The sequence below is a fragment of the Carya illinoinensis genome, chromosome 3, assembly GCF_018687715.1.
Source record: "Carya illinoinensis cultivar Pawnee chromosome 3, C.illinoinensisPawnee_v1, whole genome shotgun sequence".
Taxonomy (NCBI): domain Eukaryota; kingdom Viridiplantae; phylum Streptophyta; class Magnoliopsida; order Fagales; family Juglandaceae; genus Carya; species Carya illinoinensis.
Window position 1 is genome coordinate 55,427,469 of NC_056754.1, and position 12,068 is coordinate 55,439,536.

The following is a 12,068-nucleotide window of genomic DNA, read 5'->3' on the forward strand; positions in this document are numbered from 1 at the left end:
GGATATTATCTACACCTCAAGGCAGGTTGGCCAGCTTTATCCACAACCAACTGATTTCTAACATCCTTTGGAATATCCTGAACCTGATAAAATATACATGGCATACACATATAATAATGTTCTGTCTGTCTTAGAACATGAGCCTAAACAAGCCAAATGAACACAATCCCAACCTAACCTTCTGCCAATTCACCACCACTTCATGCAAAGCTGCAATGCAATTAACCCATCCAATACAGCTCTCAACCCTGTTAAATTATTTGTGCCTTTCATCATTAAGATCCTACCTCCACAAAAAGGCTCTGAATTGCCAATCAAGTTTACTTATGAAGATGATCTAAAATCTGCAAATAGAAGAGTAGAATAGGGGCGACCTAAAATCTGCCAATCAAGTTTACTTATGAAGATGACCTAAAATCTGCAAATAGATGATCTAAAATCTGAATTGCCAATCTGTTATAATGTGTTTTTTCATATATAAAAAGAATGTGGTGGTGATGATACAAGAGGTTGTAGTTGTTTAACTTTATCCTTATAATTGTTCCCCAAAAAAAACTTTTAACCCTATAAAATAGATAAGTATGTACATTGTATAAGACGATGATGTTGCCGTTAACGGTAATTCCCACTTTGCCCCAAAATTTTCCCTCCAAAATCGAAGCCCCTCCAAAAACTCCCTCAATTCAGTCCAATGTTAACTTTCAAACCCTAAAATAAAAATTCAAAGATTCAATTTTGCATATTTATTTCGAACATGAACTTCCTCCCTTTCGATCTCCACCAACCCACTACTTTTTCTGTCGATTCCTTCACCATCTTCAAGTTCCCCCCATTCCCATTTCTCAGAAGTCCCGGATTTTGTCTCTCGACCACTGCTTCCATGGCCTCCTTCAAGTCCTCAATTTCCATGAACAATAGCTGTGATCTTCATGGCCGGACTTCCGGCGAAGTCCATGTCATCGTGGGCCCCATGTTCACTGGCAAAACCACCGCTCTGCTCCACTGGATCAGGTTCGAGGGCAGCACTAGCAGGTATATTAGGCAATTTACAATTTTGCTGAAATTCATAGTTTAATTCGGTTGCTCTGTATTAGAATTGTAACTAATTCTAATACTCTGCTCTTTGATTGGAATAGTTAACCCTAGTCTACTGATGGGTTTTCGCTACGAATGCGACGTTTTGTTCAATACGAGCGTATTTTTAGCTCAATTGTTTAGGCTCATATTTAGATTAAGTTGAAGTTAGTAAAGACTCCTGAATTATATAGTTAAGTTTGAAGCTTTTGTAAAAGTGAGTTTTGTCTTTTACATAAAAGTGAAATTTGTGCAGGAATATTGCAATAATAAAATCAAGAAAGGATGCAAGATATGCTATAGATTCAGTCGTGACGCACGATAGGATGAAATTTCCTTGCTGGGCATTGCCAGATCTGTTGTCATTTAGATAGAAGTTTGGCTATGATGCTTATGAAAAGGTAATTCTTGAGTTGAAAAAAAAAAAAAAAAGTGTATTTTTGTTGGGTTTTACTTTTTCTTTAACTATGTTGTTTTTCTTTACTCTCTATTACTAGGTATTCCGATGAATGAACTGCTAGATATTGATGGTTTTTAAGCCTATTGATATATGAAGTAATAATTTAATGCTCAGTTTAAAACGGGTACACTGAGTTTGTAATATTTCGTTCCTTATAGTTAAGGATAGAACGCCTTTTAATGATTGTTGTGATGTATGGGTCACACCAATTGATTGCTCAAAAATTTGTAAGATTATCAACTGTTAAAAGGGCTAAAATTACTTTAAGAAAATGTAAAAGGGCTCAAATCAATAAACGTACTCTGTTCTACATATGAGTGAACTCTTACTAAATTGTGCAGGGTTTTGGTGCAGAGTGGCAGGCAGAGGGATGAAGCTTTTAGCAGAATTAGTTTTAGGCTTTTATCCAATTTGATTTACATGTAGGAGGAATAGTTTAATTAACATGCATGTCCAGTGTATGGGGAGGATAGTTGAAGTGATGGTGACGTTTTCCCCCCGTGTTGCAAAGTCTCTTGAGTGTTGCTTCGTGTTTAAAACTGTTGCTTTAAGTGTTGCTGATCTGATATTATATTATGTTGACATCTGGATGTAATTGATATTGATGAAGCTCAATTTTTTGAGGATCTCTATGATTTTTCCTATAAGGCTGTTGATCATGATGGGAAAATTGTAGTTGTTGAAGGCCTGAATGGGGATTACTTGAGGTGCTCAAACAATATTTTCATTTTTTTTTTCCAATAAGATTATGTTTTTTGTAGTTGAGTAATGTCACTCATCATTCTAATTTTCATCATCCTCTCATCATCCCATGACCCATGACGTGGAATTAGATAATAGGTTCACAATTGAAATATTTGATAAGAGGATAATGAAAATTGAGATGATAAATAGATTTTTTCTTTGTAATGACCTCTTGTAGTATCTATAGCCATCTACCGGTTTCCACAGTTTTCTTTCATTGATTGTTTGGCAAGCTATTGCATCCCATTTGACGAGCACATAACTATAATTGGCAGAAGGAGGTTTGGCTCAGTACTTGACATAATACCCCTTGCGGATTCTGTAACCAAGTTGATGGCTCGTTGTGAAATCTGTGGCAAACGAGCTTTCTTTACTTTGAGAAAGACAAAAGAGACACAGACGGAACTTATTGGTGAGGTTGATGTCTACATGCCTGTCTGTCGCCAGCACTATGCCAATGGACACGTTGTCATGGAAGCAGCAAGGAATGTTCTTGAATCCTACAAAGTTAAGAGCGATTCCTTTGTTAAGGCAACTTCAGTTGTTTAGTAACATATATGGCTTGTTTAAAGCTCCCTATATTTCTCTTGGCTCATATTTTTTCAGTCAGTTGCCTGGATGGGGAATTTGGACATTTTCATTTGAAGTTTTCCTGTCATTATGTATAGAGGATAGAGTTAAATCCACCTATTGGTGGATGTATTTTATTATGTTTAGCACAAAAAGTCATGTTCTTCCATTTGTTATGATAACTCATTCACTATGATGTTGGTTTAATGAGTTGATGGAGAGGTCCTATTGTCTTGCTCCACATCTACTTGTTGAATCTCTTCGTAAATATGCACATCGCCATTTTGATCTAAATATATGTTCTTGGGTGCATGCATTTCTTTATGTATTCTTGTACTAAAGATCTTGTATGTAATCGTACGTCTTATTTCCTTTTCCGCAACTGGATCCAGAGAGGATCAATTACTTTGGTACATTATATGCTGATGGTTATTCTGCTACATTAACTTAGACCATAGACCATGAGCACTTGACTTTCTCTTCGTTTTCCTACTTCCAAATAAGGTAATGTGGTGAAAGACCTTCAGTAGTCGACTGGCATACTTCCTTTGCGAAGCAAAGTTCACAGAGCCAATGCAACCTGTCACTTGTCCTAGAGGGTTCCTCTTTTTGCTCAGAGATCTAGTTTCCATACCATATGGTTTGATGCTCTGTGTTTTGTTTGAAATTGGTTCTGTTGTCTTTGAACGGTTCTGCCATTGAAGGCTCCTCTTCAAGGACATGAGCTCTTGTTCAAGATTCTGAATTCTCAAGCTTGTGGACTCGTATTCCTTTCTTGAAAACTCAGGCCTCTGTGTCGGAAGATCTTTTTGTAACAAGAGACTCAAAGGTCTAGTGCTTGGCTCTACTCCATCCATGTATGGACTTTCTCCTAGAATCTGGCTTTTGGAGTTTGGACACCTAGAGCTTGGGAGGCTTCCAGAAAACTCTCCACAATGTGTATACCTAAATGAGTCTGAGCATTCTTTGAAAACTTGGTGTGTGTTGAGCTGCTGAACAAAAAGTGCCTGGACAATCAAACGTAGTGGCATTGACTCATTTTGAACAGCTTCGATGCATGCCTCTTGTGACAGTTTTTGGCAGTTGAGATACTTGCAGACTGCTGCCTTCTTTTCCTGTGATATACTTGGATGTGCCTGAAGTAAATAAATATACTATTATTAGGGAATCAAACTTTATATAATTATCTTTCGTATTCATATATATAACTTTTAAACATCATGAATTTGTTTCATTTTTGTAGCCGAGAAGCTACACAACTTGGTTTCAATTGCTTTGTCAATTCCAAAATTGTATTGGTCTGTTGATCTAGGATCATCATCCAAACAAACATAACCAATCACTCTTTGATACGTGTTTGACTTCAATGTGATATAATTTCATCTAAGTTGCATCTTAAAGGAAAGCTGGGATTTGTGAAAGCTTACCTGTAGGAATGAGTTCGTTGCCCTGTAAAGTTGATCATGGCTCTGTCTGCAAGGGATTGGTATTCTGTCAATGAGTTCCATGAATCTTTCAGGTCCCATGTTTGGATCTGGAGCTATATTGGAGAGATATGCATCCCATAACTCTGCAACTATTGAGTTGCTTGCCGAAGGAGTATGGTTTGTATCCAAGTTAGATGATACATATGTTGACATTATGCTTTCCATTGTAGCCAACTCCATGCTAGAAGAAATTGACTCTGTTCCAATTTTCGGTAGGGCAAAATCTTCTACTTGAGCAAAGTGCAACATACACGCTATTTGGTCTTGCAACTTGACCTTATTATCACCTCTCAAACCAACTTCAAGGGATCTAGAAAGCAGTGCAAAGTAAAATCCGACAGGAATAGCTCTACCAGCTTTCTCCCCCATGGGCAGTAGATCAAGTATGCCGTGGAGGATTGCTGCAACTTTGTTATTTGTGTCATCATTCCCAATTTTCTCAGTGGAGTTCTCCCAAAATTGGCGTGTCTTCTTGGAGACTACCCATTTGTTTGCATAGAAAACAAGGAGAGGGCTTACATATTTTTCTTTCATACCTTGTCTTCTTAAAGATCCTATTATTCTTTTGAAGAATCCAAACGGTAAAGCTATTAGATCCTTGATCCAGAGGTCCTTGCGCAGTATCTCCTTCACTGTTTCACAGTTCCAAGCTTGGCTGGCCAATACCTCCAATGTGACTACTGGTTGGTCCCGTCTCCTCTCCGGGTCAAGGATCTCCATGCAAGCCATGAAGGCCAGAGACTCAATGCAGCGGCTGACTATCAGCAGCTCCTCAGACCATGGAAGCAACGTTAGGCACTTTTGAAGCACAATCAGGGTGTCATCCCAACTTTGCAGAACCACTTGGTTCAGATAGAGATCAAACCGCTCACAGAGGTTACTGGAGCAATAATCTTCTGTCATCTCAAGAAACTCTGCTGCACATCGCAGCGCTGCTACATTGAAAGGGTCAACCAATGTGGAAGAGCCATAGACGAATAGCGCAATCATTTCAAACGTATCTGGTCCCCCGGGGAAATCTTGTGGTAGCTCAACATCGGCTGAGTCGTCTATTCTTTTCTTGAAGTATCCACTCTTCGAAGACAATGGGTACTGTAACACAACAATGAAGAGAACCTAAAAGTAAGCTTGTGCTACTACATTCAATCCTATTAAATCTTACACAATTCTGAAGAACGCAAGAAACCCTGCTTTGTGGGGCATAGTAAAGGTTCTAAATTGAGTTCTTTACTTTCACAAACAAAGCTGCAAACGTTTTTTGTTGGTATATGCAATAACAGATACTTTTCACTAGATTGAACTTATATTTGACAGTTTTCATACCTTGTGCAGGTTGAATATTCTATCGCCAACTCGAGCACGAAGAGAAACCGGCAAACCAGTCTCTTGGCTCCTGAGACAAAGATCCAACCAACGTCACGAATTCAGAAGAACATTTGCAATGCATGCTAATCAGAAAGGTAAATAAACACTACCGAACCAATAACCTTACCATGACATAATTTTGATCTTGAGCAAGGCCCTGATGTTAGGTGAAGAGAAAGGACTTGAGGCCACTGAACTATCTTTCGTGCTCACTACTTCCATTAGTAATCTCATACAAGTGCTCTTAAACTACTGTTGACTGAAAGTGGAACTAGAGAAAGCAATCGAGTAAACATTTGCTTCTGAATCTCTTTCGATGGCCATAAATGGTAGAAACCCGTCTCAACAATCATAATAAAAGAGCACCGGAGCTTCTAGAACCGAGAAAACCAGCGGAATAAAATAGAATGGAAGAGAGAAAAGAGGTGGCTTGATCTGCTTGTCTGCACACACATTCTTGAATTTCATATTGTAGTCAAAGTCCAAATGCACACGAGTGAAACTCGATAGCCAAATTTTAAGGCTTCAAAAACGTTCTCGAGTGGTGGAAAGTTTGAATATCATGCGTACACTTGGCCTTGGTCAGCAAAATATGGAGGCATTCTACCCCCATTCCAATATGTGGCTTGCACTGCAAGCTTGTTTTATGATTAAAAGGTATTATATAATTCGTGTGATTTTCTGATTAGTCAATATGATCTTGCAATCAACATCAATTGGTGTAAATTAACTCCTTTGATCACGTAGATAATCTCTTATTGGGCATAATGTTCAAAATACTAACCGATAAGATTGATTAATGGAGGTTTTGGGAGTAAAATGTACATGTATTAGAAGGATGCTTCGTATAGAATATTAATGGAGCTGGTGGGGATCTCATGGTAAAAATGAAAAGCGTGTGTTGGGAAATAGAAAAGAAGATTGAAAGACGGAAAAAAAATAAAAAAAATTTGAATAAAATATGATAGAAGGGAGAGATGAAGTGCGGATGAAGTTTTGTGGCATATGGTAACTAACCAACCAAGACGGCACGGCTTCTGAAATTCGGGCTCTTTGGGAGGAGGAGCTTTGCTTGCTTTTTCCAAACAACTCTCAATCCCAATAATCAGTTTTCTAATTGTAAGAACTCATGTAAAGAAATACTATTTACACTAATTTAGGCTGTATTCATTACGTATGTTCGTGGGTATGCAGACACACGTATAGGTATGTTTTGGTCTTGAGTTTCAAGGATTTGTTGTACACAAGTATGTACCTGCATTCATTCATGGTGGTTTATACTTTATAAAAGGTTGTAATTCCTTCAGGAATCTCACAGATATTAGAATGACCTCATCTTAGATCTCCAGAACTCATGCAATACAAAAACCTTTTTAAGTTTCACAAGGGATTTATGCTTTGATCTCAATCAAGCAATATGCCTAATTTATTCTAAAAAGTCAGCATCCACCGATTTTGGAATTTCAAAAGCTGCTTCGGTTGCTTTCTCAGTGTTTTCGGATCCAATGAGTTGCATTAACTAGTCTGGCCTTGATCAGGTGCTACCAATTCTTATTTCAGATCAAGATGGCTCCCCTTCACCATTAAATGCAAGAGGAAAAAATCGTCAGTCTAGTTTCACTAATTATGCATCTGATGTTTCTACAATTGTTGTCTTGCAAGCATGTGAAAGGGAAAAACAAAATCAATCACTTTGCTCATTACAAAGAACGTACTTTCTTCTTAACGTGTCGTGGCGTTTTTTCCCTACACGGAGGGGTCATTAATGGGATAGTCTCGCATATATGAGTTCATGCCAATGTCTGCTATACTAGAAACCTATTCCTTCATTTTGATAATTTTGTTTCGTGTCTAGGTCATCCACCTAATCCACCCCGGGAGGGAGGGAGGGGCCCGCTGGGATCACAGAAGACACTGCGCCAAAACCAGCATTTAACTTTCTTGGAATATAACATTTATGTCAAATTACTCAAAGTACATCCCCAATCTCACCAGAAATTGGTCTCTCTCTCAACCAGCAACCAAGAAAGTTCAGGAATTCGAAATGGTCTCGATGAAAATGGCCAAGGTATTTTTTTAATGGCCAAGGTTGATATATAATAATGGGTACACACAAGAAGGCACCTTCTTCATAACTGTCAGCAGCTTACAAAATAAAAAAGGGACCAAAACTACATGTTCTACCTCCGCTTTTTGCTCCAATCCTAACATATGGCATCTACCGGTGCCCAGTTTTCACTTCCATGCACAAGATGCAACCAAATCTCTGTTCATCCAACCAAGATAAAGAGCTTCATCTCTTTCTTCAAGCCTATATTTGTCACAATAGTTCTCCAACAGCGTTTTAATTGTGGCATTCACCAAGGAGCTTAAAGGGTATGGAGTAAATCCAGCCATTTTGAACCTAGACCTCCACTTACCAAGAAGCTCATGCCGTTCCACCCTAGCAGGCCCCTCACAAGCTATTATATTAACCACCTCCCTTGCCAAGCAGTGCTGCTCCACATTGATCCGCTCCTTACTCTCCCTCGGAAGAGTCACATTGATCGACTCAAACATAGCTGTGTAGTAGTTCAGTGTTTCAAGGAACCGTGGATAGAATGCGGCAGTATTTGTGTTGGATTCTTGCTCAACAAGCGTCACCACCTTTGGAGACAGGCTCTTGACCAACCTCAGTATCCTGTCCCGGTGATTCTGAGTGCTGACACTCTCGTCGGGCATGTGGTGTAGCATGAAAGCGAAATTCACAGCAAGAGCTTCCCCAGATCGAACCCCAAGATTCCCTAGCTGAACCTGACAACCAGACATTGCTGCAGCATGAAACTCAAATGGCACCTTAAAGGACTTGGCAAAGTTAGATAATCGCTTTCCCACAATACTTAGTCCTCCTCCACGAGCATAAGCTGACGTGGAATCGTCTATACCCGTTATGCGGATGTGGGGTGGTCCACCAGGCCTAGCAGCAAAAGCCTGGATTAAAGTCAACCATTGACTCCCCTGAGCAATTTGGAAATCAATGATGTGAACTCTGTTTTCATCCTTCATGGCTTCTGCAATTGCTCCATTGGCAGACATATAGCCAAATTTAAAGTAAGGGCAAACCTCATAAAGAATATGCATATAAGAGAGGAGCTCGGCACTTGCTGGCTCTTTACATTTCAACGATTGGCAAATGTTACTTCCTGAGGAGGCCAGCCGTGCAACAAGCCCTTCCAACATGTATGCTCCCAACCTTTGGATTGGTTCACCAGTAACCGACACCATTTGACGTAATTCATCCATCAACCATTGTGCCATTAACATATCGTTATCTGATACTGCTTTTGCACAGAGAATGAGAATATGATTCAAATCCCTATTGGAAATCGCCTCCAATATTTGTCTCCAGCTGTCCATTGCTGGTGAGGTATTGCTTGTACCATTCTGGAAGGTATAACCATAGCTGTCAAGAAAATTGCAATCAGGACCCATCATTACAGTTTCCAGTTCTTTCAGTTTATGATTGAAGTCATTTACTTCATCAGTTATGCAGGATCCACTTATTGAAGAGCCATAGGTATTGTCAGGGGAATGACGCTGGTCAGCAGGGCATGACTGAGAATCTTGCTGAGACATTGGGCTTCCATTGGGTGAGAAACTGACAGTTGAAGGGGAAGTATAAACAGCATAATTTCCCTTTGCCGAGGACTCCAAAGTGCAGTACCGTTCATAGGAATTCTGAGCGAAGAAGTGGGTCCCTTGGCTCCCATCATTGGAGTGTAGCTGGTGGTCAATTGCTCGAAATTGAGGCAAGCAGTAGGCCTCAACTTCTCGAACTGGTTGATAGTACAATCCACTGGACATGCCCGAACTTCTGTGCTGCTGTGATGCTTGCATTGAATAATAATCTACCAGCAGAGTCTGCCACGCCCCTGTCAAAAAGCTTGACTGAGGAATCTTTTAAGGGCACAGTAGTTTTTGGAACTGAACTAAAAACCCACTTGCCAGAAGGTGGCCTGTTGTAGCTGTTATTTGGTATTCATGGAAGCAAAATTGAAATTCTTGGGGTTTTTTCTCATAAAACAAGCTCTATATCTGCATGGCAACAAGAGACCTTGGTTACACCAATATTGGCAACTGCATAAATTTCAAAGAGTACAAGAATCATGCAAACCATTCCCTAAAAAAATAACAGAGAATGGATAAAAATCATGTTCTTTGAATTCTGGGGCAGAATATGATATCATGGGGAAATCTTTCATTTGGGATGGGGGTTAAAATTATCTTGGAGATAGAAGGGAAGATAAATTACATATGAATTGGTAATAGCACCATGCGAATGTGAAAGGGGTGTGTAATTGTGTTAGAAGTGGTCAACTTTTAACTCTTACATGGGGTTCTACAAAATTCACAAATTTTCAACTTTTATATGGGGTTCTACAAGCTCTGACCACTTGTAGAACCCAGATAAGAAATGAATACTCGAGTAGGAAACTAAACGATACATAGTAGGAAAGTTGCAAGCATTCACAACCATGGGAGTGCAATCAGGTACAATTACATGATAAACAAAGAAGAGAAATTGACCAGTTGAAATTTAAATAAAAAAAAAAATCAGAAAATGAGAAGTAAGTTCATTATGAAATTATGATAGATTCAAGTTAAGCTACACATAAAAAGAGATCTCCAATTCTGATTAACTAAAACTAGTAAGATCGGGCATTCTTAAATTCCCTTTTAACCCCTTACTATGGTATGCTTCTTCATTCTCACTCTGCATCAAACGTTAACAGATCTTTCGTCAACTCACAAAATTCATCTATCTTTTTTTCTAAATTATGGCAGCATATAATGTATAACGAATTGACCAATTAAACGCATCACAAAAGTGCAACTTTTACAAAGAAAATTTGAAAGGCCATCATATTAGAAAAGGTCTGGTGAAGTTCAGTATACTCTTCAGCATATAGATTAAACCCTACAAGATGAAATAGATAATTAACAGCATTTTTCATCCACCTAATATCAGCTACCGGATCATCGGCCATCCCAGGTTAAAAAAAAAAATCATCAGCCATCCCACTGTCAAAAAATCAAAGGGGGTCTGAATCTCAGCAAGTTCGAATCGATTACATTCACCATCAACCCCCAAAAAAGGTTTTTTTCCACGACACAAAAAAAGAAAGGAAAAAAAAAAAAAGACATATGCCACTAACCAATGATACCCTTCATAACCACCCAAATCCTTCTTCGGAAACAGAAAACTGCACAATCAACAAATAAGTTCAGCACTAAGAATCTCATTCCTTGAATTGGTCATCAAATGCACCCCCCCCCCCCCCCCCCCCCTTTCTCTTTTTCTCAGGCACACACTCACAGGAACACAACAGACACTGGAAATCCAAGTTTAAACCATTTAGAGGTGATGAAAAGGTTCAAGCTTCAATCTTACATCATGGAAAGAACTTCAATAGAAAAAATAAAATTCCAAAGGAAAAAATGCGCAAAACATTTCAGCGATCCATTACCAGCGCATTTTCTATTTCGTCTTTGGGACCAACCCATTTTCAAGCAATGCTCAAACATGTAAAAGAAAATGACTTCGTTTTCAAGTTTTGCCCGAAAGGAACTGATTTTGACATACCAATTAACATCCCACAAAACAGAGCACTCAAGAGGTAAGCAAGAGCAAACGAACTATAGCTATAATTAAAGTCTCAGTTTCATCCTAATATCGGTTGTTTTCAAACCCACCTTACTCCACGAGTTCCAAGGTTAGAATTGCACTACCAAACTCGAGTCTTTCACACAGAGAGGGAGAGAGAGCAGAGTCCGCACCTGAAGAGAAACTCCCTGTGGACTAAAAATATAGGAAATTTGGAAAAGCCCTCTGGTTAACGAAACTACATATCTGCCCCTTTTATCGTAGAATACTTTCATGTGCTTCAAAGTCCCTTCCTTCTCTCTCATCATCCAAGTGAAATTTTACTCTTATCCGCCGTCAAACCTAATAAGAATATTGTAAAATAAATAAATAAAGAACGGGTCTATTACAATAATTATGGTATATTACTAATATGCAGTTAAGTAAAAAGTATTTTCATAAGTTAAATGTCGTTTGGAGGTTGCATTAAATGATTCGGGGGGTTTTGCTTTATGTGGACATGGTATATAGAACTGTAGCTGTTAATGCATATTAACAATTGCAAGTGCAGATAAAGTTCTGTACCTGAGGATGCGATGGCATCTCTGACTACTGCACTGCTTTATCTTTCGTTTTCCTTTTTTTTAAACCGCTGCCTTTCACTGATCACTGACTATACTATGATCCTTTTATTTTGTGTTTGCCTGCAACTTAGACGAGAGAATTTCGAGTAAAAAACAAATTC

The 12,068-nt window shown here is 38.9% G+C and overlaps 2 protein-coding genes and 1 pseudogene across 7 annotated transcripts; 1 reads left to right on the top strand and 2 right to left on the bottom strand.

Moving 5' to 3' along the window:
- Positions 1-446: 446 nt before the first annotated feature.
- Positions 447-3,172, top strand: LOC122305464 (annotated as a pseudogene).
- Positions 3,173-3,193: 21 nt separating this feature from the next.
- Positions 3,194-6,821, bottom strand: LOC122305463 (BTB/POZ domain-containing protein At5g48130). Its single transcript, XM_043118019.1, has 4 exons — positions 5,828-6,821; positions 5,659-5,728; positions 4,276-5,427; positions 3,194-3,984 (listed from the first exon to the last, which is right to left on the bottom strand). The coding sequence occupies exons 1-4, from the start codon at positions 5,932-5,934 to the stop codon at positions 3,286-3,288; spliced, it is 2,028 nt and encodes a 675-aa protein (XP_042973953.1). The 5' UTR covers positions 5,935-6,821; the 3' UTR covers positions 3,194-3,285.
- Positions 6,822-7,615: 794 nt separating this feature from the next.
- On the bottom strand, positions 7,616-12,068 carry LOC122305466 (scarecrow-like transcription factor PAT1). Of its 6 annotated transcripts, XM_043118022.1 has the most exons (4): positions 11,909-12,068; positions 11,434-11,686; positions 10,896-10,943; positions 7,616-9,774 (listed from the first exon to the last, which is right to left on the bottom strand). In XM_043118022.1, the coding sequence occupies exon 4, from the start codon at positions 9,574-9,576 to the stop codon at positions 7,936-7,938; it is 1,641 nt and encodes a 546-aa protein (XP_042973956.1). In that variant the 5' UTR covers positions 9,577-9,774; positions 10,896-10,943; positions 11,434-11,686; positions 11,909-12,068; the 3' UTR covers positions 7,616-7,935. The 6 variants fall into 6 exon arrangements, with proteins under 6 accessions (XP_042973956.1, XP_042973957.1, XP_042973954.1 ...); XM_043118023.1 differs by lacking the exon at positions 10,896-10,943 and having other exon boundaries at positions 11,518-11,686; XM_043118020.1 differs by lacking the exon at positions 10,896-10,943.

Bases quoted from the DNA above. Each gene is read 5' to 3' on its own strand.
- LOC122305466 (XM_043118023.1), bottom strand. From the start codon at position 9,576: ATGCAAGCATCACAGCAGCACAGAAGTTCGGGCATGTCCAGTGGATTG.
- LOC122305463 (XM_043118019.1), bottom strand. From the start codon at position 5,934: ATGAGATTACTAATGGAAGTAGTGAGCACGAAAGATAGTTCAGTGGCC. The intron at 5,428-5,658 runs GTATGAAAACTG...GTTGTGTTACAG, and splicing joins GAATATTCAACCTGCACAAG to TACCCATTGTCTTCGAAGAG. The intron at 3,985-4,275 runs GTAAGCTTTCAC...TATTTACTTCAG, and splicing joins CAACGAACTCATTCCTACAG to GCACATCCAAGTATATCACA.